Source organism: Talpa europaea (genome assembly GCF_964194135.1).
Source record: "Talpa europaea genome assembly, chromosome: 1".
NCBI classification, from domain to species: Eukaryota; Metazoa; Chordata; class Mammalia; order Eulipotyphla; family Talpidae; genus Talpa; species Talpa europaea.
In genome coordinates, this window is record NC_140073.1 from 100,614,557 (window position 1) to 100,639,033 (window position 24,477).

Consider the following 24,477-nt stretch of genomic DNA (forward strand, 5'->3'; position numbering starts at 1 on the left):
TTCTGGTGGGTGAGGGGAGAACAGGAGCAAGAAGAGCCACCAGCATGCATATGCTGCAATGAAAAGTCACCCTCTATAAAATGGGGAATTTTGGAGGGGTAAGGAAGTGGGGGCAGTGACCTGATCCAGCCTATCTTATTACAAAGATTTATGAATTATGCTTAGATTCATAATAAAGCTGGGAACTCCCTAATTGAAATATATTAAAATACTCTGGACAAAGATACGGCACTAAAATGTTTCATAAGAAACAAAATTGTGGGCTTTTAAAGGTACAATTATAAAAATAAAGCACATATTTAAGAACATTCATGGGAGAATTGGTCATAGGTGAAGTATTTTTAAAGGGTTGACAATGTAGGTACTAAATAACTTCTAAATCTGTTTTAGATGCTTCTATTATTAAAATATTAATAAAAATGTTCCTTAATGTCTTGATTCAATTTGAAAGTTAACCAATAATAAAAAGCTAACATTAAAATCCAGAAAGAAATTGAGCTCCTAATCCATTCTCTGAAAAATGAGAAGATTCAATACAGGTAAGTATTTCTTATGATTTTAATGTGTTTGTTTTCAATAGTAATAACTTCATCGATTAGGTTTCTTTGTTTGGAATGACCTTTAGTGCTAATGTTATCTTTCTTTCCAAATGGTGGGCTTAACCTGCAAACATTGCCTACAAAGTTATAATTAAAAACAAACAAGAGGAAACTCCAAGCTGGCAGCACTGGCCACAAAAATATCTAATCCCCAATGTGTCCATGAATTCTAATTACCATACACTCAGTGAGTAGTTCCTGAATGAAGGTAATTTAATTTCTTTAAAATCAGCAACAACCATAACTCTGTTTTATTGCATTCAATGCTATGTCTGAAAAAATAATTATTCTGTAAATTATGGGTGGCCAAACATAAAAATGGGGCCAGTGGGCCTCACTATATCCCTAGGCATGGAAAGGGTTCAATGGCTTCTCTAACAAGTAGAAAACTAGATCCCACATTAGCAGCCATTTATCCCTCTCAAGCCAATGTTGACTTGAGTAGAAAAGCTGGGGTCCCAGATCCCGCATGGTGGAAAGCACTCAGTCATCATCTGAAAGAAATTAACAAAAACCTCCCTGTGCATGTGGACTGGTTCCTAAAATGCAAGAAAGAGACTTGGCAGGAAGACCAGACATCTGTTTTCTCTTGTACTGAATAGGTTCACCAACCAGCAGATAGCTGCTTATGGGCATGTGAATGCCAATGGTTTGAAGGATGGTGGACCTCTGCGAGGAGGGGGGAGTAAATTTCTGCTCCTTTGACTGCCTCTTTACTGAGGAGAGGGAGGAGGGCACTCTTACTACCAGCCAAATAACTTCCAGTGATCCACTGACCCCCCAGCAGGCCGAAGGAGGTACTGCTGAAGGCTCACTGAAACCACTGAATTAACAGGTTGCACTGATATCGATTTGAGTTTTTCTCTTCTTTTACAGATTCTGAACCTTTTATTTTGAAAATGCAAGCATTTGAGACAAATGCCAAGTGTAATATAAATAGGAATAGCCTTGGGCTTTTTGGAAATCCTCTTGGTAAGTTTCATTAGGGTACTCGATGGAGGGAACTCAACAAATTTTTACATGTCTCATTCTTAATTCTCAGTATCTGCCCAAGCTGAAAGGTTTTTCTCTCACTAAGTTGGCTTCTTCGATCATCAGCAAACACTTAATATCTACCATATGCCAGGTACCAAACAAGGCACTGAAAATTAAAGCAGGAATAAGAAATAATCACTGCTGCCTACAGCTCTCCATTTGCAATTTTGCAATTCATTTCCATCACCCCCACTCCCCTAGTTGAAAGCCCCCTATTTTTTTTCTGATTACATAAGAAAGCAAGCCTTTCATACATGACAATGTGAATATTCATAACCTTAGAGTATGGTGACTAATTCAGGGTGATGGTAGATCCCCTATTGCCTAACCTTAAGAAACAGATCTAAAGTTCTTTTAAAAACTGCCTGTATGTAAGCCAGAGACATCTTATAGGGGAGTAGGATAGGGGCCTATGGTGATGGTGCACGGGTGAAGGAAATTCTATGGGGACCAAACCTGAGGGAGGGGGAACAAACTTTGTTTAAAAATGGACAATGATGTAAAATACATATATAGACACTTTGCCCCCCCCGCAAAAAAAATATTTTTACACCTAAAAAAAAAAAAAAAAAAAAGGCTGCCTTTATCCACAATAGGTGTGTACCAGGGGCTCCTTTTTCCAAACAACATAAACATGCTCAGCCATCTCCAGATACTATGATATCCATTGGTATTATCCTTGGTTCTATGGTACATGATAATGAACCCTCTAGCATGTAAAATACCTTTCATAACTTTGATGATATAATAAAAACAAAATAGGGTCAGTCATTTTACAGAAACCTGAAGAAATTCATGAACCTGTAGATGTTTCCTTCTTTTCAGAGGAAGGGATCATTTTTCCTCTGTCAATTGACTAAGGCTCCTGAGGAGGTCTCAGAACACAGTGCTCATGATCAACCCAAGGGGAAGCGGCATTCAAGGCGCACTGCTGACACAACACACAAGAGCCAAGCTATACACAGTCCAGTTTTGACTAAATGCCTCACAAAGAGTACTACTGGCCTTGAAAAGATGTCTAGGAAAGTGCTCTAAAGAAGGCATCTACATTTCTGCAGAGGCCTTGAGACAATGGGTATACAGCACTCCCACATTCCAGAGAAACCAGACCACCTAAAGAGTCTGCCTAAGAGCTGGCTTGGGAAGCTTAGCTGACCACCCACCTCCTGTCTAAGACAGTGAACATTTACATGGTGAGAACAATGGGCTCACCATCTGTGCCGCTCCCTGTCACCACCAGTTAAGCTAGGGGGGCAGGTGCACAGACCACTTACAAGGCTTGACCTGTGACCATGAAGTAAGGTGGATACAATGGACCATGTTCCACTTAAACCTGAGAAGTTTAAAAGGCACAGGGCTGGCTGAAGGGACCCAAAACTACTTTCCCACAGAGCTGACAAATGTAGATGAGGGCAATGCTGGCCACTGGTGCAGCCTTCCAAGGAGGATACCTTGAAGGGCAAGAAGTCCCAGCAGAAAGGGGTTAAAGACAGACCCTGAGACTGTCAGCCTTGAAGACACATATTCCCTACCTTCAAGGATCCGGGGGAGGAAGTTAAGGGATCTCTGGAAATCTCCCAAAGCATTAGGGGGAAAGTGTTAGCTTTTTTTTTTTCCCCCTTGACAAGAGAAATCAACACCAGATTATACCATTGCAAGGTTGTGGGGTCTGTCTCCCTTAAAGAGTCAGACAGGTTTTTCTCAATGTGCCCAGAATAGACCTCCTGTCGCCTATGTATAGGAACTAGAGGGCAATTGAGGCCCCAGTTCAGGTCTATTACACCATTAAAGAAGACAGATTGTTTTTGAGTAGAGAAGGCCCTGAAGTTTAGGAGAAATTTCTGTTTTAAGTCCTGCACCTAATCAAAAAAGAAATCACTTTCTAAACTTCTGCCCTTTTCCTAATCGAAGAAGCAATCACTGCTCCCCCCTTTTATGACCTACAAGAATGTTGAATCAGTGAACATTTTCCTTCTAAGAATCTCATTTTTTACTTTCAGACTAAGGATGAGGAAAATTCCTCTGTGTTATGTGAAATCTGCCTCCTCTCTCCTTGATGTCCCAGGTCCCTACACACTAGATAAATATCCCTGGTCTGCTCCACTCTTCTGGAATTTACAACCTTGTAATTCTCCATACATATGTCATTAAATTGATTTTTCCTTTGCTATCCTGTTTGATGTTTTGATTATTTGTCTAGCCACAGAAGAACCCAGAGGGGTATGGGATGGTATTGTGTACCCCAACAAGGTCAAAAAATCTTTCCCATCCTTTACCATTGCTCCAACCCTGAGGGAGTTTGAAACTACAAGTTTAGAAAACAGAAGAAATTAACCATGCTACTATCCCCACTATAGGCTTACTTCTTAGAGTAGTCCTGAGCTAGGGAAAAGGCAAAAGATTTAACATTACATGGCATACAAAATAAGTAGGATTGGACATTTAAGTTATAGGCATCACACATGAATAATATGTGCATGAAAATAATATAGTCACTTCAAACTGCTAACTAGAATTCCATTTCTCATTATGTCACAATCCCCAATGTCCTGAAATGTAGCCTATTCTTTTTCTATTTCCTATTCCTCTACAGTTTTCAAAAATGTAAATACATGTTACATATTCCTGTGTGTACACACATACTAAATGATGTTAGGATATAAACCTTTAAAACACTGCTTCCCAAATAATAAGGTAGTTAGGAGATAACTACTTTATAGGCGGTGATTTTTCTCAGTACCAGAAACATCCAGTATACACATCCCTTTTGCTGACTCTCAGCGGAGTTTTCAAAATCTCACCATGATTCCCACATTTTGCAAACTGGATTCAGGATGTAATGTGAGACTCGCCATGCAACATTTCATTTAAAATATTGGATTGAGGCAAATAGAAATGGCTGAAAATGTATTGAAAGGTAATTAAGTCCCATGAAGTCTGGATATGAAAAATCAAGAGGCATTCCAGAAAGACCTGAAATGAAAAAAGCAACTGCGGAGACTCTTTAAATAATAAGAGTCATCAGAAAGTCATGGGGACCTCCCTGATCCACCAGAGGAAGAAGCAGTTGCTCTGCAGAGTGAGTTCAAATGGACAGAGGAAAAAAATCTGGACCCTACAGATTTTTGAACTGTGAGATAATATCCCGTTTACAGAGGCAGATCAAACACTTTGTACATTATCATGCAACACAGAGTACTGCAATAACTCTTTCAAAGATGTATTAATGTATCTGAATATATTTAGTATATTCATAAACATATTTAAACCTCATAATCACTGTCTTTCAACAATGTCATAGGGAACTGCTCAATACTGTGGACAAATAATCTGAAAATCATGGTGCTTAATATTTACAGTTTCTGTTTAATTTTTTACCCTGGAGTTCAAAAAGATCTAAAATAATTCCAGCTCAATCCAAAGCTGTAAAAATATTAAAAGTCAAGGACAACTTTAAAAGGCGATCCCTTTCATAATTCCTGAAATCTTTATTTACGTTAATTCTTCTTCTCAGGGAAAATCTCTTTCCCGCTAGCTGTATGTGTGTCCTTAGTTACCACCTAAGGCCTTAAGAGAAACGATTCACTTTATCAGAGTCTTGTATATTCCCTAAATCATCTTTCCTTATGAAGATGTGAATATTCCTCAAGGATTCAGATGTAGCAAAGGACAGCACAAAATTACTTTCCTTTGCACATAAAGAAAAAAGCTAATATAAAACTGTTTGACTTTTGAAGAGAATACACAGTGTCAAACTTCTGAGTTTTATGCATGAAAATATTTTCCACAACAATACCAGGGCGAGAAATCAGGAAAACGCTACATAATTATATGAATATCATAAGCACACTACAGGTAATGGGTACGATATAACCCCAGTTTACATTTGGACAATAAAAATGGGCATAAATATCAATTCAACAGTACTCCTCATCTAGAATACTACGTTGATAGAAAATGAGCTATGAATACAGCTACTATATGACTACTAAGAGTGGATTTATATCCAAATAATAAACCAATGTCTAAAATTATCTGACTTTTTTATAGAAGAAATTGTACCTGTACCTTACAATGTATTGAAACTACCAGTAAAGTTATATAAAGTTGTATAAGCATATGTATATAGCAAAGTATGCGCTAAAGTAGACTGCTATTCTTTCAGAATGACATTCAATATACAATACCTTCTTAGGTGATTCTAAAATGAATTTTAGAAAATTTTAATTCCTTGAACACGGATATATTAATTTTTTTTTAAACAGTATACACTTTCAATCCATAAATACCTGAGTACGGGAGAAAGTCTGGGGCAATTTCTCATTTAAATTATGGGGTTATATAATATGCTATGTAAAACTGTATACATTTATAAAACCGCTCTTCACATATAAAATTATGAGGAGCTGTCTCTGGCACACTCACTACTATTCAGGGCCTGGAACTACAAGGCACTGTCTAGAAGCGATGGCGGCTAGGTGGGAGGGAAGAAGAATGGAACTGTGACAGGAAAAGCATGTGTCAGCCTCAGAACCAAAGCCAGGGACAAAAGAAGCCACTACTGGCCCTCAACTTACCTTTGCCATTTGAGCTTGAACCCCACTGGCCTTTAGGGCAGACACAGCTTTCTGAGCTGCTGCAGGACTGTCAAAGTCGACAAAACCATAACCTGAAACACAAAGCACAGTTGTAAGGCATTATTTTATGATTATGTAAAGAGTAAAAAAATGACTCCACTTGCTTCATGAATCAGGCAACAGAAACAAAACTCTGAGGTCCTGACAGGTCTCAAGCTCAAACAGCCACCAAGCTGTGACCTCCTACATCTGCTCGTCCTTACCTATCATGGGCAACTTTCCCTTCAAACTGAAAACAACAAACACACAGCTTTTCCAGATTTCTTTCTCAGGTGTTCTGTAGTTATTGAAAAAGGAAAAAAAAAAAAAAAACATTTCAGTTACCAACCAATGTTTAAAAAAAGGAAAGAAATCAACTTCAGAGAAACAGCATTCTTACTGTTTCTGTAAGAAAGATGGAGCCATCCTAACAGAACTTACAGAGGACAGAAATAACTTAATCTGGAGATTAAGCTTTATTTTTCAAGTTAACTACAATCATGAGATAGCCAAAATATTAATGACCTAAACTTTAGTTCTTGGTTAAAAATATCATTACATATTTACCTAAAAATACAGCTCATGATCTCCCTTCAAAAGAAAGGGGGTTTACCTTCTAAATACCCAAAATAGCTGTTTCAGCAGTTCATGCCCTAAAGTCTAAAAACAGAACATAACAAAACAAACAACCTTCTAAGAGAGGCCCTGGTTCAAAGCTTATTTATCCATAGCTTTACAAACATTTTAAACAAGATGGTCATCTGTTTTTTTCTGGCCACAACAAATCAAAAGCAGGAAATTAGGGGAAAAGGGGCTGGGTTAAGTAGGCCTCATACAAAATAAGCATATGGATGGTATCCAGCAGTGAAAATTAATAGCAAGCAATAAAAGAGAAAAATTATACAAAGAATAGGACTTATGCAATAGGAGATCAAACAGCCCCATGAATCTCAACTGATCCCATGAGCACAGTTCTATTGAAATAGGCAATCACTGATTTTTCATTGTGAGAACTCTGAAGTTGTTGAGAAAAGGTTAAATTATATTTAGTACACCATTTAAAAGATCAGAGTACCAGGCAAAAATATCAACAGAAATTTTCTGGGAAGCCAAACCTATTATAAAACTAATTCGACATGAATAAGAACATTTTGAAAGAAGTATTATTTGGAGGTTGCATAGAGGAGGGATAGGTCCTAATATTTTATAGATATTATAAAGATATAGTAATTTTGACAGCAGAGTAGGCTCAAAATAGACAAATATACATATCAAGAAGGCTAAACAGAGAGCTCAAAAATAGTCCAAAGGTCAGTTTGCAGTATTAGTGCCAAAAATATTGCCTGGTAACAAAATAAGTTGTAATGAAATAGAGAAGACTATCAATTACAGAAATAGATGTTTTAGGAGAAATGAGTGTTAAAGTCGAAGCAAGAAGCAGCTTCCTTATATTACTTGGAATTGGATTGAAGTAGGCTTAATTTGATTTAGACAGTGGAGAAATAGCCAGGCTGGAACGGAAAAGAAGAGGTTGATCCAGGTAAAAGCAGAGAATGCAACTCAAATGCCAGGTTAGAAATTAGGTTAAACATATTTTAGATGTTTTTAGAAATCTGCTGTTAACGCTAATTTGCCATCCCTCTACAGAGGCACACACAGGCACTCATACATATTTTATTACCAAACACAATTTTAGCAGGTCATAAATGAACACCCAGCTACACTGAAATGATGTAATTTTAAATAATGGTTATTTAATTTTGCCCCCCAGTTTTATTGTTGTCAATAAATTACAATAAACAGAACGTCTCATTTTTTTTTTTATTGTAGTTGAAAACTATTATCCACCCAGGTACTACTAGTATTATTTTGTTATTTTCTTGCTAGGAAAAATCCACAATGGTTCTATTTTAGTGAATTGTTTACATCCATTTCTGGCTTTTCCCAATGCTTACCACATAGTTGTTTCATAAATATTTGCTGAAAACAAAGATAATAGAAGCATGTGCTGTTGTGTGTTCTCCCATTTTCTCTATGTTGTTACTTTAGAGTGATAGAAGACTATGTAAAATTAGGTTATATAGGCTCAGTGGGTTTCATTATATAAATTGTACAAAGATGTTTTAAAATGAAGATAGAATTCACTAAACCACACAGCACCCTCTGACTGGATCCCCAGGAGGACTTTTCTCAGATCTCAAGATGACAGCTTACTCCTGCCTCCTAGATTTTCCTTCACATTGTGATTACTGAATTTATGCATTCTACTTTTGCTTTGAACACTAGCCAACATAAGGCCACTGTAATATCCTTAGATTTCCTGCTCTTGCCCTTATTTTCCCTTTGGTTTGTTTTCTCTTCAACTCTGCACGTGCACAGTGGTGCATGTATGAAAGCGTGTTTTCTGGTCTTGTATCAAACTGAACATTAATGATTAATCAATCAATCAATGTCACATTCTTCATGAGTTTTGTTTTTGGTGGGGTGAGCCCGAGCTGCCTCATACACCAATGTGAAAAATCATTTAAATAGCTTTCTTAGCTAAAAACTGACAAAAAATGAAATGTGAAAGCACAACTAAATTGTGACTTTTTAAAATTTAATAACTAAGGTACATGTTATTCAGAGCAATTACTCCTTCAGCTTAATTTTGTCTTTTGGTTGTCAGCTCCAAAATGTTTTGTGACAAAAAATGTTGTGTGACCTCTATTATTTCTCATTTCCATTATTTCTCCTTTCTCATTTTGATTTGTTCAGTCTCAAAAAATTAGTACATAAGAACTTTTCATTTATACCCAATACTCGATGAATCTATTTATCCATTCACCTACCTAACCTTACATTACTGATAACATGGATAACATATTATAGATCTTTATTATGAACTACATTAAATGTTATTTCTTGTCGTTTGTCCTGAAATTCCTTTTGTTTTTAAAGATTTATTATTTATTTTTATATAAGAACTGGGGTACAGGCCAGAGGCATGGGAGGGTGAGAGAATTCACCAGAGACAGAGCTGGGAGCAGAACAGATAGACAGACAGAAAGCACTGCTGAGGGGAGCAGTGGGTGAAACAGGAGAGGTCTGCCACACCATGTGGGAATCTCCCTGGCCGACCAGGAATCGAACCCGCGCTTCAGAGGCTGCAGATTGCTTCACAGCTCTGCGCCACCGGGGAGGCCCATGAAATTCCTTTTTTAAATAATTTCTCAGTATAGGAATTTATAAGCCTATTCTTACTCTTTTCCCTCACCCACTCAGGAGAAATCTGTTGACATCTACTGCTGAGAGGCTTGTCTGAGGCTGAGAGCCCTAGAATAAGCACCATCTTTGCCCCCACAGGAGGCAGTTATGTCCTGAGACTTGCTTTAAGTGAGAGTTCCAGCAGACGTTATATTGAAAATCAGTTCTGAATTACTCCAACCCCTATTTCAAAGCCCCACATATCTCTGCACTTATCGTTGGACCCTTTCTAACTGTTAGGGTTTTGTATTATAGTGTTAGGTTTCGTAGTAGTATTTTAGATGATGTTGAGCATTTGGTATAATTTTGACTTCTAGAGAATAGTTTGCTTGGAGAGGCATGTAAATTTCTCAGTACAGTGACAGCATAAAGAATGCCACCAGGGAGGCCACTGTGTCCCAGCCCCCACTTACCTAGGGCAGCCCTGTTGTTTAACACACTGATCTGCCGTGTAAGACTGATTTATTTACTTGGGGGTGCAGAGGTACAGTTATGCTATAAAACCACTTGCCTACTGTAATTCCTCTCTTGGTTTGAAAGAAATGTTAGAGATCAGCTTCCTGTTTTTGCCAGCAAGAGTTCATTTTTGTTTAGAAAACCAAAAGATTTTTTCTGGGCTCCCAAATCACTTGCAAATATGTTAAGTAAGACTCATTTTGGCAACTAAGTATACACATTTTAGTCTACAATTTGACTCTCTGTAGTTCATTTAAAATATTTATAGAGCACCACTCTTCATAAAGCACTGCTCTATTCACTGTCCCAAGGTAAAACTGCCTTACATGTGCTCTGTTGATTAAACATGGGCTTAGATATTTGTCACAACAGTGCCTTTAAATTTGGGAGCTTTGAAGAAGAGACATATATACAATGAGCCACTTCAAGGCTAGATTAAAGCAAAGGGCTGGCTTCTAAGACGAGGCCCTACATAGGGGCTCATTTATGTTCTTTGCCTTTTTCAGATTGTGTTAAGCCACAGCCGTCGTCACCACCACTTGAAAAACTGGGGTCTAATTAATGAGGAGATTTGCCTTCTCTGCCTATTCCTGTCAACCTTCTTTCAATTCATGGGGTCAGTAGTTAGCCTCAAAATCAGCTGACCCCATTCTTTCCTTTTCCTAGAAATCACATGCTTATTGTTAAGTCAGAGGCACACACATTGGTGCTGCCTACTGTAGAAGCCTCCTCTTCCAGCTCAGGGAGCTGGATGAGCTCATCCTAATTACACACAAAACTGAAGGTCAGTACATCAAATTAATGCAGCAGCATATTTCAAAGGGGTGTATGACCTCCCCTCCCTATTACAATCTGGTCAGTGAAAATGGTTCTCTCCTCCCTGCTGCCAATATTGTCAACAGGCATTCAGCAGAGAACAATTGGGTGTATTGAAACATGTAATTAAGTACTGCTTAAAACTACTCTATTCTAATTAATAGAGCCAATTTGCACAATATGTAATCTTTTCAGTTCTTTAGTACAGTCCAATGGTCTTCAGTAAGCAGCTCTAATCTCCTCAGGCTCAGGAAAGAAAAGCTATTTTCTAACTCTACTCCCCTTTTAAAAGCAGGGGCTAAATGCCAACCAGTATTATGCATGTTAACTCCACTGGCGTCAAATCTGGAATTCTGGCAAACTAATAGCTGCTGTTGGGTTTCCAGCCAAAACTCAACCAGGGATAAACGTAAGCAGCACACTGACATTGTGCAAGACAGAACTGGTGACATATAAGATTTGGTTTTTAATAATGTAGAGGTGGTTTTGAAACCAAAGACCAGGATTAAAATTTCATTTTTCTAAACCTATGATTCTGCAAACCATCAGCCAAAGAAACATACCTTTGCATTTGTTCGTTGTCTTATCCAAAATTGCCTTTGTGGAGACGATTTTCCCATATCTAAAAAAGAAAAAGAAGTGTTATAATCAAGGAACCCTTAGTAATGTGCAAGTCCAAAGAATATACATACTTTTCAAACAAATATGTTAATGTACAAAATGTTCTTTACTAGGGGACAGAATTCTAAACTCAAAACTAATGAATTTCCTAAGAAAAGGCAGGGTTGAAGACCAAATATTAATGCGATGATAGTACTTAGTTCAGGTGGGAGGGAGGAGGAAGCTGAATGGGCAAAGCAGCACTGAAAGAGCACCCAGAAAGCGGGAATGAGATCTTGGGAGTGGGGTGGGGGGCAGAAGCAGAGGTGCTGCTTTGCCCAAACTGCATTACAGTTTGATGTTTAGCTTCGAGGAATCAGGCACTTACCTGGTAATCTTTAGAACAACAACAACAACAACAAAAATATGGACTATGGGCTCTATTAAAATATAGTTTCTTCTAGTAACACTATGCCTGCGGTCAAATACAAAGTAAAATGCAAGACCATAGACTTATTGAAGGAAAAGTACTATGACCCATACAGACTTTATGAAATAATAATGGAATAAAAGCTGCCTACACTATATCTGCTTATTTTGGTTTTGCAGACAGCACTGCATAATTAAAGGTCATCACAGAAGGGAATGTGTGTGCATGTATATATTTAACACATTTGATAGAAAATTTAAAAAGGATTTTTTAACCTATGATTTTGATAACTGTTTATGTATTTAGCACTTTTTAACTCAGTAGTAATTATACAGTATGTTCACTAAAGAGTGTAATACATATGTATATGAGAAATTGACAATCAAAATATAAAACCAGGAATTATTAATTTTATGAGGTTCTATATGAGAAATGTGTTTTAATTTCTTAATGCACAACAGAAGTTAGGGGAAGAAAGAAAAGATACAGAACATTAAAATTACTGTACTGCTATTGAAAATGAAATAGCAGTATAGCTTAAATATATGTACTAATTCTATGAACTTCCATAGTGACCAGGTCACTATGTAAGGGACTGTAATCTATGCTTTTCTCTAAAATTGAGGGAAAAACTTTGAAAAATTATTTTTCAAATTACTAGTACTCAGGGAAACACACATAACTTCTGCTATGTATCTGAGACATGTTCTATTTATACATGGTAAATTCAAAAAGTGTTTTTATAAAAATTTGACATTTTCTTTAGTATTAATTTCTCAGGATTGATTTTTGAGGACTAAAACGAGTGCTAAAAATTTTAGGAAATGCATGTATCTAACACTTCCATTTTTAATATCGTAGGTTTCTATTTTATGCAATGAACAAGTTGAAATAAATTTTTCTTGAAGAAACAAATGGTTGAGCCACCCCTTTCCCTCAGTTAATTTTCACTCCGTGTAATCATATAATGAAATGATTACTAACTAGGCATGAAAGTAAAGATAATTTAAGGTTCAAATGACAATTACATCCAAGAGGCATAATGCTGCAAAACACCTTCTATTCCCTATAGAGATTCTGAGTATTTTCAACAACATTAGCACAGGTCACTAAGCTTACAAAAAAAAAAATTTAAAAAATCTGCAAATCAGAAAAAGTGATTTAAAGACTACCTTTTGCAACTATTTATCTATCTCAGTTACGTGCTTGATATTTACTGTCTTGTTTTTATAAGTTTTAGCCAAAAATGCTTTTAGATTGCATCCCTGCCTGCCTCATGCCTTTCCAAAAGGAGGGAAAAAATTGGTATGCCTCCAATTTAGGATAAAAGGGTTGAGAATCACAGAGATTAAGAGACTTTGCTTGAGGTCACAGAGTTCAGTCTTTTGTAAGCCAAACTTAAGTAAGGATATTTCGAGGTTAGTAGCTGGCTGTCTACTCACTGGTCCTGCTCTCCACATTTAATGTGAAAGGTAACTACATGGAGAAAGGGAGAGGCTGGAAGCAGGAAAGTGAAAAGGCCCTTAGTAGCACTGATATGCACTCTTGGTTTTGGTTCTCTTTGCTCTCTTTACTCGAGATGCTGCTCCTGACCTCCCCAACTATCCACCTGCACCTCTGCTTCTGACCCCGCCCACTCCCAAGATCTCATTCCCGCTTTCTGGGTGCTCTTTCAGTGGTGCTTTGCCCATTCAGCTTCCTCCTCCCTCCCACCTGAACTAAGTACTGTCATCACATTAATATTTGGTCTTCAACCCTGCCTTTTCTTAGGAAATTCATCCAATGCCATGGTTTTAATTAACACAATTTTCTCTGATGATGCCCATTTCTTTTTAATCCATCAAAAACTTTAGGGTTTGTCTCATCCTTTTTCAACTTAATATTGTATTATTTTATTAAGACACTTAAAAATCTAGTAAAACGTAACCACGTGCCCATTACTTTCTCATTCTCATTCCCGAAGATCCCCAACTACATCTTTCCCTGTCTCCTTCCTGTTCATGTCTGTTTTCATTCACTAGCACTGGCACTCTCCCAGTCCTCTTACACGCTCAGGGTCCAGGAGACAGCAATCACCAACCCAGTCATCCCGGATCCCGCCCATCAAAAACTTTCCTGAGTTTTGTCTCTGGCAGATTTCCAATATGCACTCCTTCCCTTCCCTGTGCCTAGACTAATTCAAAAAGCACATGATTCTCCTTAGCTCCAGCCTCTGATCCTTCAATCCTTGTCTGCTGTATTAATTTACTCAGAACATGTCTTTCCCATCCCTCCATTACCATATTCTACCCATGCTTGAACTTGAAGAACCTGTTCAAACATTATCTTTTCCATGAAACCATCCCTAATCTCTTCAACCATTTAGTTGGTGATTTTATAATAATCCTGAAAGGGGATTGTATTTACTCAGTTTTTACTTATGTTCTAGGCATTGTGCCAGGCACTTTGTATGTATGATCTTATTTAATTAACTTCACAAAAACCTTATGAGGTGTTATTATTCCCATTTTTGCAAATGAGAAAACATAAGCTCATAGAAATTTTGAGCCTAAGATCTGCCTAAAATCCCAAAGCTCAAAAATGAATTGTGTTTAAGTTCTCAATGCAATTTAATTATGAAATAATTTTAAGAAACAATGTTTCCTTTTTATACTCAGAATACTCAGAAAGAAGAGAGACAAAATGGAAGCTCTAAGGTTTTAGAATAGGTTTTTTTCTTCAAACCAAAGCAAGTAGTTTATTTCAAACATGAGAAATAGAGATGTGGTTCTTAGCTGAAAGAGGGATAAGAATGGGGGGGGGGGTGTAGGAGAAGAGATTTTTCTGAAATGTGTTTGTTTTACTTTCTGTTGTGGTTTTCATCATGATTTGTGGGTTCAGTCTGAAAGACAGTCAAAACTTTGACTTTCCAGAAAGTCAAAAAGAGTTGGCTCTGGTCCATGGAACCACTGCATATTGATAATCCAGTGGATCAGGAAGATGCTTATCTGGAATAATTACCTGAGGAGTGCTGAAGGATTGCCTTCTCCTAAAATATCTTCTTTTGGGGTCATCCGCTCACTTACAACATTCAGAGCATAAGAGACCCTCATTAAAACAGACCCATAAACTGGAAGATTTAAAACTTTAAATCACTCAGGTCCTAAGCTAAGTTAGCTTTTCTTGTGGGTAATGCAGTCACTATTGTTGGAAATCATAATATTGTAGGGAAGGCAAGAACAAGTGGCTTCAATGACACGAGAAAGGGCCAGATCTAGATTGTGGGGAACAGCTGTCCATCAAATTATACCCTGAGGAACAGAAAGGGGTGAAGGGTTCAGAGGTACTCCCATGCTCCTTCTATTAATTTTATTTGTAGTAAGATACAATAATGTAGGGCAAGTGATAGGGGTGAGGGGGTAGGAAAATATACAACTACAGATAATTAACATTTAGTCTAATTATTGATTGTCAGCATCATAAAGTGACCAGATTTTCACCAGCCCTTGTTCCTATTTGCAGTATAATTTGTGAAACACAACACCATCATTTAAGTAACAGGGAGATACTATGTACTGAGAAAAATACAGCTCCTGACTGGCAGGATTCATACTTTTAGAACATCACAGAGATGCAGGTCCAAGAAAGCTAGCTTTAGGATTCTTTGGGAAAACTGAATATGAAGCTTCTTTGAGTTTTACATGGTTTCAAAGTAACAAGCTCGGACCACAGGCCCAACCACGAGAATGCATTATTCTTTGCTAACAGTAGACAATCACTCCAGAGGAAACTTTGAATGTAAAATGATAAAGATTAATTAAGAGAGGTGACTACAGAATACTTAGAATTTCAAGGAGTGAGAACAAGCAAAAACTCACATCTAAGACTATAAGCCTACGTGAATTTGGTAAATAGTCTTTCCCTTAGAATCTACCCAAACTTCTTTCATTTGCACCACAGCTGTCATCATTTTTCTCCCATATCTACTTAGAACTCTTCTTTTATCTGCTGTGATATAAAATCTAAGAATATTTTAGTTTGCAATTAGTAAATCAAGCTTAGTTTTTTCCCCTCTGCCCACAATACTCAGTCCTTCCTAACTTGTATCCTTTTGTTAATTACCCTAATTATTAAAAAATATATATTTACTGTAACTAGAACAGTGGGCTGAAATATTAAAATCCTCTGAAGTCCTGGATATGAAAAAAATATTGGTGTACATACTTATAGACAATGCCCAATGCACCTGAATGTGTGTGTGTGTGTGAATGTACATTCTCTCTCTCTCTCAATCTCTCTCCTCCTCCCCCCTTCACTAGGGAACTTGCAGCTTTTGCACATACTCAGTTCAAGTCAAGGTTCTTGAGAGCGGAGTCCACTCCAACCTCCACCAACAGATGGCGATAATGGTTGATCAGTAATTTTAATACTGGTCATTCCAGGTGTAAATTCACTTAAGGTATCATGGGGTCATTTGCAGTGCTATGGACTAGTTTTGGAATATCTTGTGAACACTATGAAGCCTGAAAAAGTGGTGGGTGTGTGGGGAAACAACAGTAAGAAAACATGTATACTTATAAACAAAAACAGATACTTTAAGTCTGAGAAAGGGTGGGTGGACTATCACTTGTTCACCTAGGGTGATTATTTCTGTTTGTTGGTTTTAGTAGCAGACCTGCTTCTGAAAGAAAGACAAAGAGGGACTTAAGCTGATCCAGGAGAGATACTGTGTCCATGCAAATGACAGTGATCAGCAAGAAGAGGGGCAGGAGATGGGAATGAGGAAAAAACAAAACCAAACTTCTGAATACATGGTTATTGTATTGGCGTCAACAGTGGAGATGGTGACTTCATGAGTTAATTTGGGGAATAATGAAAGTAATAACTTACATTTATACAGCTTTCATTTTGTGCCAGGCATTGTTCTGTCAATTATTATAATCTTCACAACACCCTTTTGAGCAGGTAGAGTACTGCTCCAGGTTTGTAGATACGAAACTGAGGGGCAGAGTGAGTACAGAAGCTCTGTAAGTAGGACCTATCTTAAGTTAAATCCTTTAGTAGTTACAAAGCAGTAATGATGGGAGGCACAACATTTGCTTTGGTCAAGCATACTGACAAATGCAGAAACTCTGGTCACCAAACAGTCTATTCCATGGGTTCAAAACAGTCCCCATTTTGAATCTACACAGTTCCAAACAACTGAGGGAATGAGGACAGACTCAGTAGCTGCTAGTGTCTATAAGGTAAATGCTGGTAACATTCAGAAAGAAGTTACCTAACTTTCTCAGAGATGACACTGGGCCATCTTGAAGTAAGATGTCCAATAGAGCATGCCAGTGAGGAGTGAGGAGGGCACACAACTGCTAAAGCTTTACCTAATTGGTAGAAATGCATTTTTTCTTTAGGATTTAGGGGAAAAGAAACACACACACACATACTCATCCACACCCAAATAATACAGAATATCTCATATGATAACTTGCTTTTTTTTTCTTACTTTAGCTTTTTCAATGGCTTCCCAGGGGAAAGAATAGTTTCTAAAATTTTCTTTAGCTATTCTAACAGTGGTTGAATAAAGGCAAGAAAAGGAAATTTTAAATTATATTCATTTTCCTAACAGAAAAATTTGCCCAAGAGAGTCTTAAAAGAAAGTAGTAGCAGGAATCATTTATCCATGTTATTGTGAATCTTCACTCCCTTGAATAATTCAGCAGGTTGTATTCATTTATGTGCTACAGGATGTGGTATGCATTTGAAGATGAGATACAACACATGTAAATTTAGAATCAAGCAATCAATACTAAACAGATTTTGTAAGATTTTAACTTTTTGGCCCTGCAGATTTGCAGTGTCTTTTCAAAACCCCACAAAGATATAAAAAATATGAAAAGCTTAGAATGAGATTTCATTTCCATTCCAGTTACTTTTGGCTTAACTTTTACATTAGATGCCTGTTCGACTTGTGTTGTGTGGCTGGTTGTGCCTTTGTGAATTAATGATTGCTGATATATGGGGCAGAAATGGAAGCTTCATCTGATGCACCCTGAATTGGAGTCGTGGTTGGAAAGAGAAACATTCTTGGCAGGAAAACTGCTGCAGACCTAAAGGTCAGAAAGCGACCTGGGGCTAGGGGAACGGAACACAGGAAAGACAAGTGCAGTCAAGAAAAGATCAGACCAAGAAATCAACCCACAATCATTTACAGCATGTTGATAGTATACCTTTTACCATAGAAGGTGTATAAAAAATAACAAGGATATGATATCATGCCAGCCATCAAGGGGGGAAAGACTTTGGAGGATGTAAGACATTTTTAATATTTAAAAAACTGAATACTGAGATCTCGTATGACAAATGCTAAATAAAGGGGCATAAATACAGGAGGAAGGTCAAGTTAAGCAAGAAAAATCTGAGGGGAAAGCAGAAATTCAAATGGGTATGGAAGATAATAAACAGAAGACTAATGCAAACTATGTAGGGAATAATGGAAACAGTCTAAAAAAGGAGCTGTAGGACCTTGGGTTCCAGGAAAAGCAGTCAGAGAACAGAATGTGGCTGGAGGTTTTGTAATTGCAGGATGAAATAATGAAAACAAGATTTTGGTAAGATTAATGAAAATCTTACGGTTAGGATTAGCAGGGAGAGATGCCCCATTTTATGTTCCTGTATTTATTTATTTTGTTCTTTGTACTCAGGCAATAATTCAAGTTCAAGAAATTAAAGCGGAATGATGAGGAAAGCTAGGAGATGAATGGAAAGGACAGAGTTTTCAGACTAAGTGCTTCTGGGGCCTCCCCAGTGGCTGTGAAGCTGTCCATAGCCTCTGCGGCAAGGGTTTGATTCCCGCCCAGCCAGGGAGCTACCCACATGGTGCAGCAGACTCTCCTGTCTCACCTGCTGCTCCCCTCAGCAGTGCTTTCGGTCTGTCTACCTGTTCTGCTCCCCACTCTGTCTCTGGTGAATCCTCTCACCTCCCGTACCTCTAGCCTGTACCCCAGCTACTGCATAAATAAAAAATAAATCTTTAAAAAAGAAAGACTAAGGACTTCTTTGAACTAGCATTAAACACTTAACTTGACTTAGAAAGTTAACTGAGAAAAATAACCCATGGTATCTGTGCTATGAAAGCCAGTGATGTATCTCTCTGAGCACAGAAGATGGAGAAAAGGGACCACCACGGTTCACTTTTCTCAACTGTTCTGGAAAGAACAGTGAGCTTCAGCTTTAGTCACTGATATAGAGCCTACAGATAAAGGGTGGTTTAGCAGAAACTCAGAGCAGCAGTCACACCCTCACTAGTGTGCTTGCCCTAATATGAGCTGATATAGAATGAATTATAGAACCTTCAGGAAAAAGTGCCACATTTTTCATGAGAAAAAAATATATCTGCATATTTGATTTTTCATAACATTAAATTTTAAGATGAAACAATACTTCCAGAATACAAATGAAATTTGTAATTTAAAGAAAAAATTGGTAATTTATATTCAAATTATGGGATAAGCAACTTTTTCTGACTACATTTACAAATACTCCTTCCAATTTGCCTTTTCAATATTCCAGGATGACACAGCTGTATATTATAAATACAACAAAAAGTACCAAACTAATACTGCTTATTCTAGGTATGAATTGAACTAAATACTTCATACAGAACAAACATTAATCTATCTCATTAGAAATGACTAAGGTGCATTTTTGACATTATGAAAAACGTAGACTTCTAAATAAAGTGTAATACAGTGCATTTTGATTTATTACACAGATTTGCTATTACAGTTGAGTGTCAAGTCTGCTATGATCTACAATCATGGTAAAGTAGCTTTACATTATTTTATGGTCTTTTAAGAGCAAATAGCACACAAATGGTCATTTATATTACCTTATGAAAGTACTTTGCCACAGGTCATTGTATTGTAGTGCTTTATGGAGTCATAGATGCCCAGGTCCAAATTAGTGCTCCCAAATACAATTTGGTTGTCAGAAATATAATGATACATTTTTGCTTGAAAAACAGAAAAAATACATCATGACTTTTCCAACAACCCAATAATAGATCAGAGGAAAATAACATGTGCTGAACATGGTACCCAGAATTCTTCAAGTAAAATCAGTTTGTACAGGGCCTCCCTGGTGGCACAAGGGGTTAAGCACTGCACTATGAAGGAATTCACAGCCTCTGCAGCATGAGTTCGATCCCTGGCCGGCAAGAGAGCAACCCACATGGCGAAGCAGACCTCTCCTATCTCGCCCGCTGCTCCCCTCAGCAGTGTACTTCAGTCAATCTGCCTGTTCTGTTCCCCACTCTGTCTCTGGTGAATCCTCTTACCTCCTGCATCTCTGGCCTGTACCCCAGCTCTTATATGCATAAATAAATATATCTTTTAAAAAAATTAGTTTGTACATCGTAAAAATGAATCTCCAAAAGTCTCAGTGATTAATGTTCTACTTTTAAAACAAAGGCAGAAAATTTGTATATAGATTCAGTGTTGCTTCAATTAAGAAAAAAGTGGTCTTTTATTTATTAATCTAATTTATAAGCTGACAATAACTGAGGAAGTTCTGTTTCTCTCCTACCAAAATGTGCTGTGTATTTTCTTTGCTTTAATAACTTCATTGTCATGCTGATAATCAGAAAGACCCATCCTCAAGAGTTTACTTGGCCAATGACGAAGCCCGTGTGACTCTGGTGTAGTTGTCTGGCCTCAGTATTACCAGCTGCAAAGGGGCATAGAAACATCTACCTGGCAGAACTGTTGTCAAGGGGATGGTGGAGAGCTTGACATAACAGATGCTCAAACTAATAAATAATTATTCTTTTCTCACATTCCCTCCAAATAGTGGCACTGTTACACTAGAGAGCACCAGTGTGATCTGATGCTGCAAAATGTTGAGGAAAAAAATGTATACCTGCCATTTTGATGGTTAGTTTTCTGCATCCACTTAACATATTGGTTGAAGAAATGAAATAGGGCCTCCCCTGGTGGTGCAGCGGTTGAGCACTGGGCTGCGAAGCTGCCCGCAGCCTTTGCAAGACCGGTTCGATCCCCGGCCACTGGCAAGGGTCCCATATGGCACGGCAGACCTCTCCTGCAGCGCCCACTGCTCGCCTCAGCAGTGTACTTCATCAGTCTGCCTGTTCTGTTCCCCGCTCTGGCTCTGGTGAATTCTCTCACCCTCCCATGCTCTGACTGTACCCAGTGCTTGTATAAATAAATAAATAAATCTTAAAAAAAAAGATTTATTAAAAAAAAAAGAAATGAAATAGAAGCAATTAATATTAATGTTTTCCCCCTTCAGTGTTGGATGTGGGAAATACTTGAAAAATGGACATGGTCTTATATTTTATCCTAATTTAGTTTGTTAAAACACATGAAGGAGCTACTAAGATAGAAGTTTAACAGAATTAAAAATTAGTATTGAAAACTATAAAAATAGGTTGGGAGGAAAAAACCACAAAAATCTTAGTAGAGTTTTTTTTTTTTTAAAGATTTATTTATTTATGCATATAAAAAACTCGAGGACAGGCCAGAGGTGTGGACGGTGACAGGATTCACCAGAGACAAAGTGGGGAACAGAACAGGCAGATTGACTGAAATATAGCCTGCTGAGGGGAGCAGCAGGTGAGTCAGGAGTGGTCTGCTGTGCCATGTGGGTAGGGATCAAACTGGCCAGGGATCAAACTGCAGATAGCGTCATAGGTTGTGTCTTAACCTCTTGCACCACCAGAGAGGCCCAAATCCTAGAGGAGTTTTTGCTCCTAGGTTGTTTTTCAAGTGTCTCTAAACATGATGCTCCTTTCAAAACAAATCAGACACACACACACACACACACACACACACACACACACAACCAACGAACTGTTAGAGTCTACAGAAATTGAATGAATTAGACTCCAACACTGAAAACCATAAAAGTCTGCTTCATTCAAAAGAAGAATAGCATGATAGAGAGTAAAATTAAACATGCTCGCTGAAGTAAAACAGAGTTATGTGAAACTATTAAAACACAGTATAAAAATTATCTAAAAATTTCTCTTGGTTTTGAACAAGCTAGAAAGGGCAGGAGTCAAATTGAACATTTCCTAGACTGAACACCCAATGTTGACTTTGAGGCAAGGGCACCAGGGTATCTTTTTCTGAAGTAGTAAAACATGATTGCCCAGGGTCTGGAAAGTCAGTCTTTAAAAAGACTGAAAAGGGAAATTCTACCTATTTTACTCATTTCAGTTCTAAGAAATTTAGGGATACAATATAAATGTTCCACTAGTAAAAAAAAAATTTGAACTATATAAACAAATGAATGCTAATGTAGTGGCCAGCCCCATTGATGTTTCTAAACTTAGGTATTTCATTTAAGGGTCTCTCTTGAGAGCAGGGCTCCAGGAGTGAATGTGAAGGGAAAAATAAACAGGGCTCATATACTGGCTTGCTACTATGTAGCCTCTGAACAAGATTATTCTTGGGTGCTGCAGATAAAGATAAGCAATCATTACAAATGCAGAATAGTTTAACCCTAAAAATTTATCTTAAGAAAATCAGAGGGGAATTATCTTTTTGTGAAAAATGGAGCTAAACAGAACTAATGCTGTGAATCATTTTAGTATCAGTTTTACCTGCCATATCCTAAATAAAGGCAGTATGCCTCCCTCTCAAGATAATGTGAACTCACAACATTTTCCAGAAGATATTCTAATTCTACTTTGCAAGTAAGGGGGCTGTGGATGGAGATCAACTAAAAGTGTTTCTTGTTTACATGACCCAGTCAATAAAAATTTTCCAATTGTGGTTGTCTTGAGAAGAAATGCAATAATAAGAGCAGTAAATGCAAAGGGAAACATTTTTCAGATTCCTTAAAAGAAAAAAAAAATTGAGATTCTAGAATGAAAGGCAGGTAAGTAGAATGCTCATTTGAAGCAAAATTCCAGAGTAGATAAATAATGAGTAGGTTAGAGAGGCCTGTGAAAAGAACAAGTACTGATAAGATCCTTAAGAACAAGCCATGCACGCTAAACCTTGTTCTTTCTGTTTTAGGGGTAGTGATTACGACAGGGCTGTTTGGGAGTGCTACTTAATATATTTTGATGTAAGTTATATAAAAATAATTTCTTTCTCATGGTGTTATACAAGAATATCTGGGAAGCAAAAACCTGCATTGGATGAGGGGTAACTGTTAAAGAAGTAACCCAGTTAAAGCCTGATGGTCGGAGGTCGCAATCTCCATGGATGGAGGGTCAGTGATAGGCCACAAGGCTCTCTTCCTGGCCAGCACTTTTTCAGCATTTAAATAATGCTATCAACCAGGTAACTGACAGCACACTTACCAAATATATAAATACCCCAAAGGGAAGGGGAATGGTAAATGCAAGATGTCATAATTGCTACATTAAAATGAGTTAGAATGAATACCTGGCCAAAACCAACAATCTAACATTTAACAGGGAAAAAGACGTCTTACATGTCGTTCCAAAATAGGGGGAAAAAGCAACTGTATACATTTAGGAAAAGTCTTGGCTTATTTAACAGAGCCGTTATCCCATGAAAACACTTGGGTTTTCTGATTAGGAAAAAGTTCAAGTTCTCTGAATAAAACAGAAGTACAATGCTCTAAGAAAAATACATGATCCTGAGATCATAGAAAGAAATTCTACTCTTGAGTTTCTATGCTCATCATTCCCAATACACACTATTACGGGTTGAAGTGTGTTCCCTGAGAAGATATATTGAAGACTTAAATCCTAGTACCTGTGAATGTGATCTTATTTGGCAGAAGGGTCTTTGTAGATAAAATCAAGTTCTATGAGGTCATTAGGATAGGCCCTAATCCAAGGCAGACAGGTGTCCTTTTAAAGGAGGTATTTGGACACTGATAGACACGCACAGGGGCAATACTGAGTGACAACTGAGGCAGATATTGAAAGCATACAGCTGCAAGCCAGGAACATTAAGGATCTGCTGACAAATCACCAAAGTTAGGAAGAGGTGAGGAAGGATTCGCCTCTATAAGTCTCAGAGAGATAAGGGCTCTGTTGACACCTCTATTCTGGATATCTAAATTCCAGAACTGTGAGACAGTAATTTCTGTTGCTTTAAGCCACTAGTTTACGTTACTTTGTTATGGCAGCTCCTGGAAAGCCCTAGAGCTCCAGCTTGCCTGTATTTCCCTATATAGGTCATCCCTGTGTCTGTCCTGCTCCATCTTAATTACCTGATCTTTAAGCTACTATTTATCTGAGAAATTCAGTGTCACTCTGCAAGACTCAGTTTAACAGTGCTCTTCAGTAGCAAGCCTTGCTGACCCTCCAGGGCGAGCCAAGTGCTGCCGCTGCACTGTGCCCCTGGCAGCCCGTCACAGAGCTGGGGCAGGACTGGGCATCCACAAATTTCGACCTTCTCAGATGAACACCCCTGGATGGTTTTCCTCTGTTAGGCCCCAGTTGGTGTCTGACAAATAATAAACATTAAAATTCAGAAGGAGTAAAGGAATAAGTGAATAAGGATGACCTGCTTTCCCTGAGTGCTTCTGCATTAAACACATTTGTTCTAGACATCTCCTTCATCCTAGCCTGGGATCTTTCAGAGGAGAGTGAGCACTGCTCCCGAAGATCTAGGAATCATATCCTATGAGAAGGGAACAGCATGAGGTCCCACAGATGCTCACCTGGAAAAAGGAGAGACTGTAAGGGAGGCCTTTCTAA

General features: G+C 37.9%; 1 protein-coding gene across 4 annotated transcripts in view; it reads right to left on the minus strand.

Moving 5' to 3' along the window:
* The window catches only part of RBMS1 (RNA binding motif single stranded interacting protein 1), a gene marked incomplete at both ends in the record, with an annotated part of 207,814 nt that overhangs the window by 27,625 nt on the left and 155,712 nt on the right, over positions 1-24,477 (minus strand). For all 4 annotated transcript variants that reach the window (XM_084252916.1, XM_084252915.1, XM_084252917.1 and 1 more), the window contains 2 exons: positions 6,212-6,303; positions 11,332-11,390. In XM_084252916.1, coding sequence (XP_084109042.1) covers positions 6,212-6,303; positions 11,332-11,390 — 151 coding nt within the window. The remainder of the gene's footprint in view (positions 1-6,211; positions 6,304-11,331; positions 11,391-24,477) is intronic.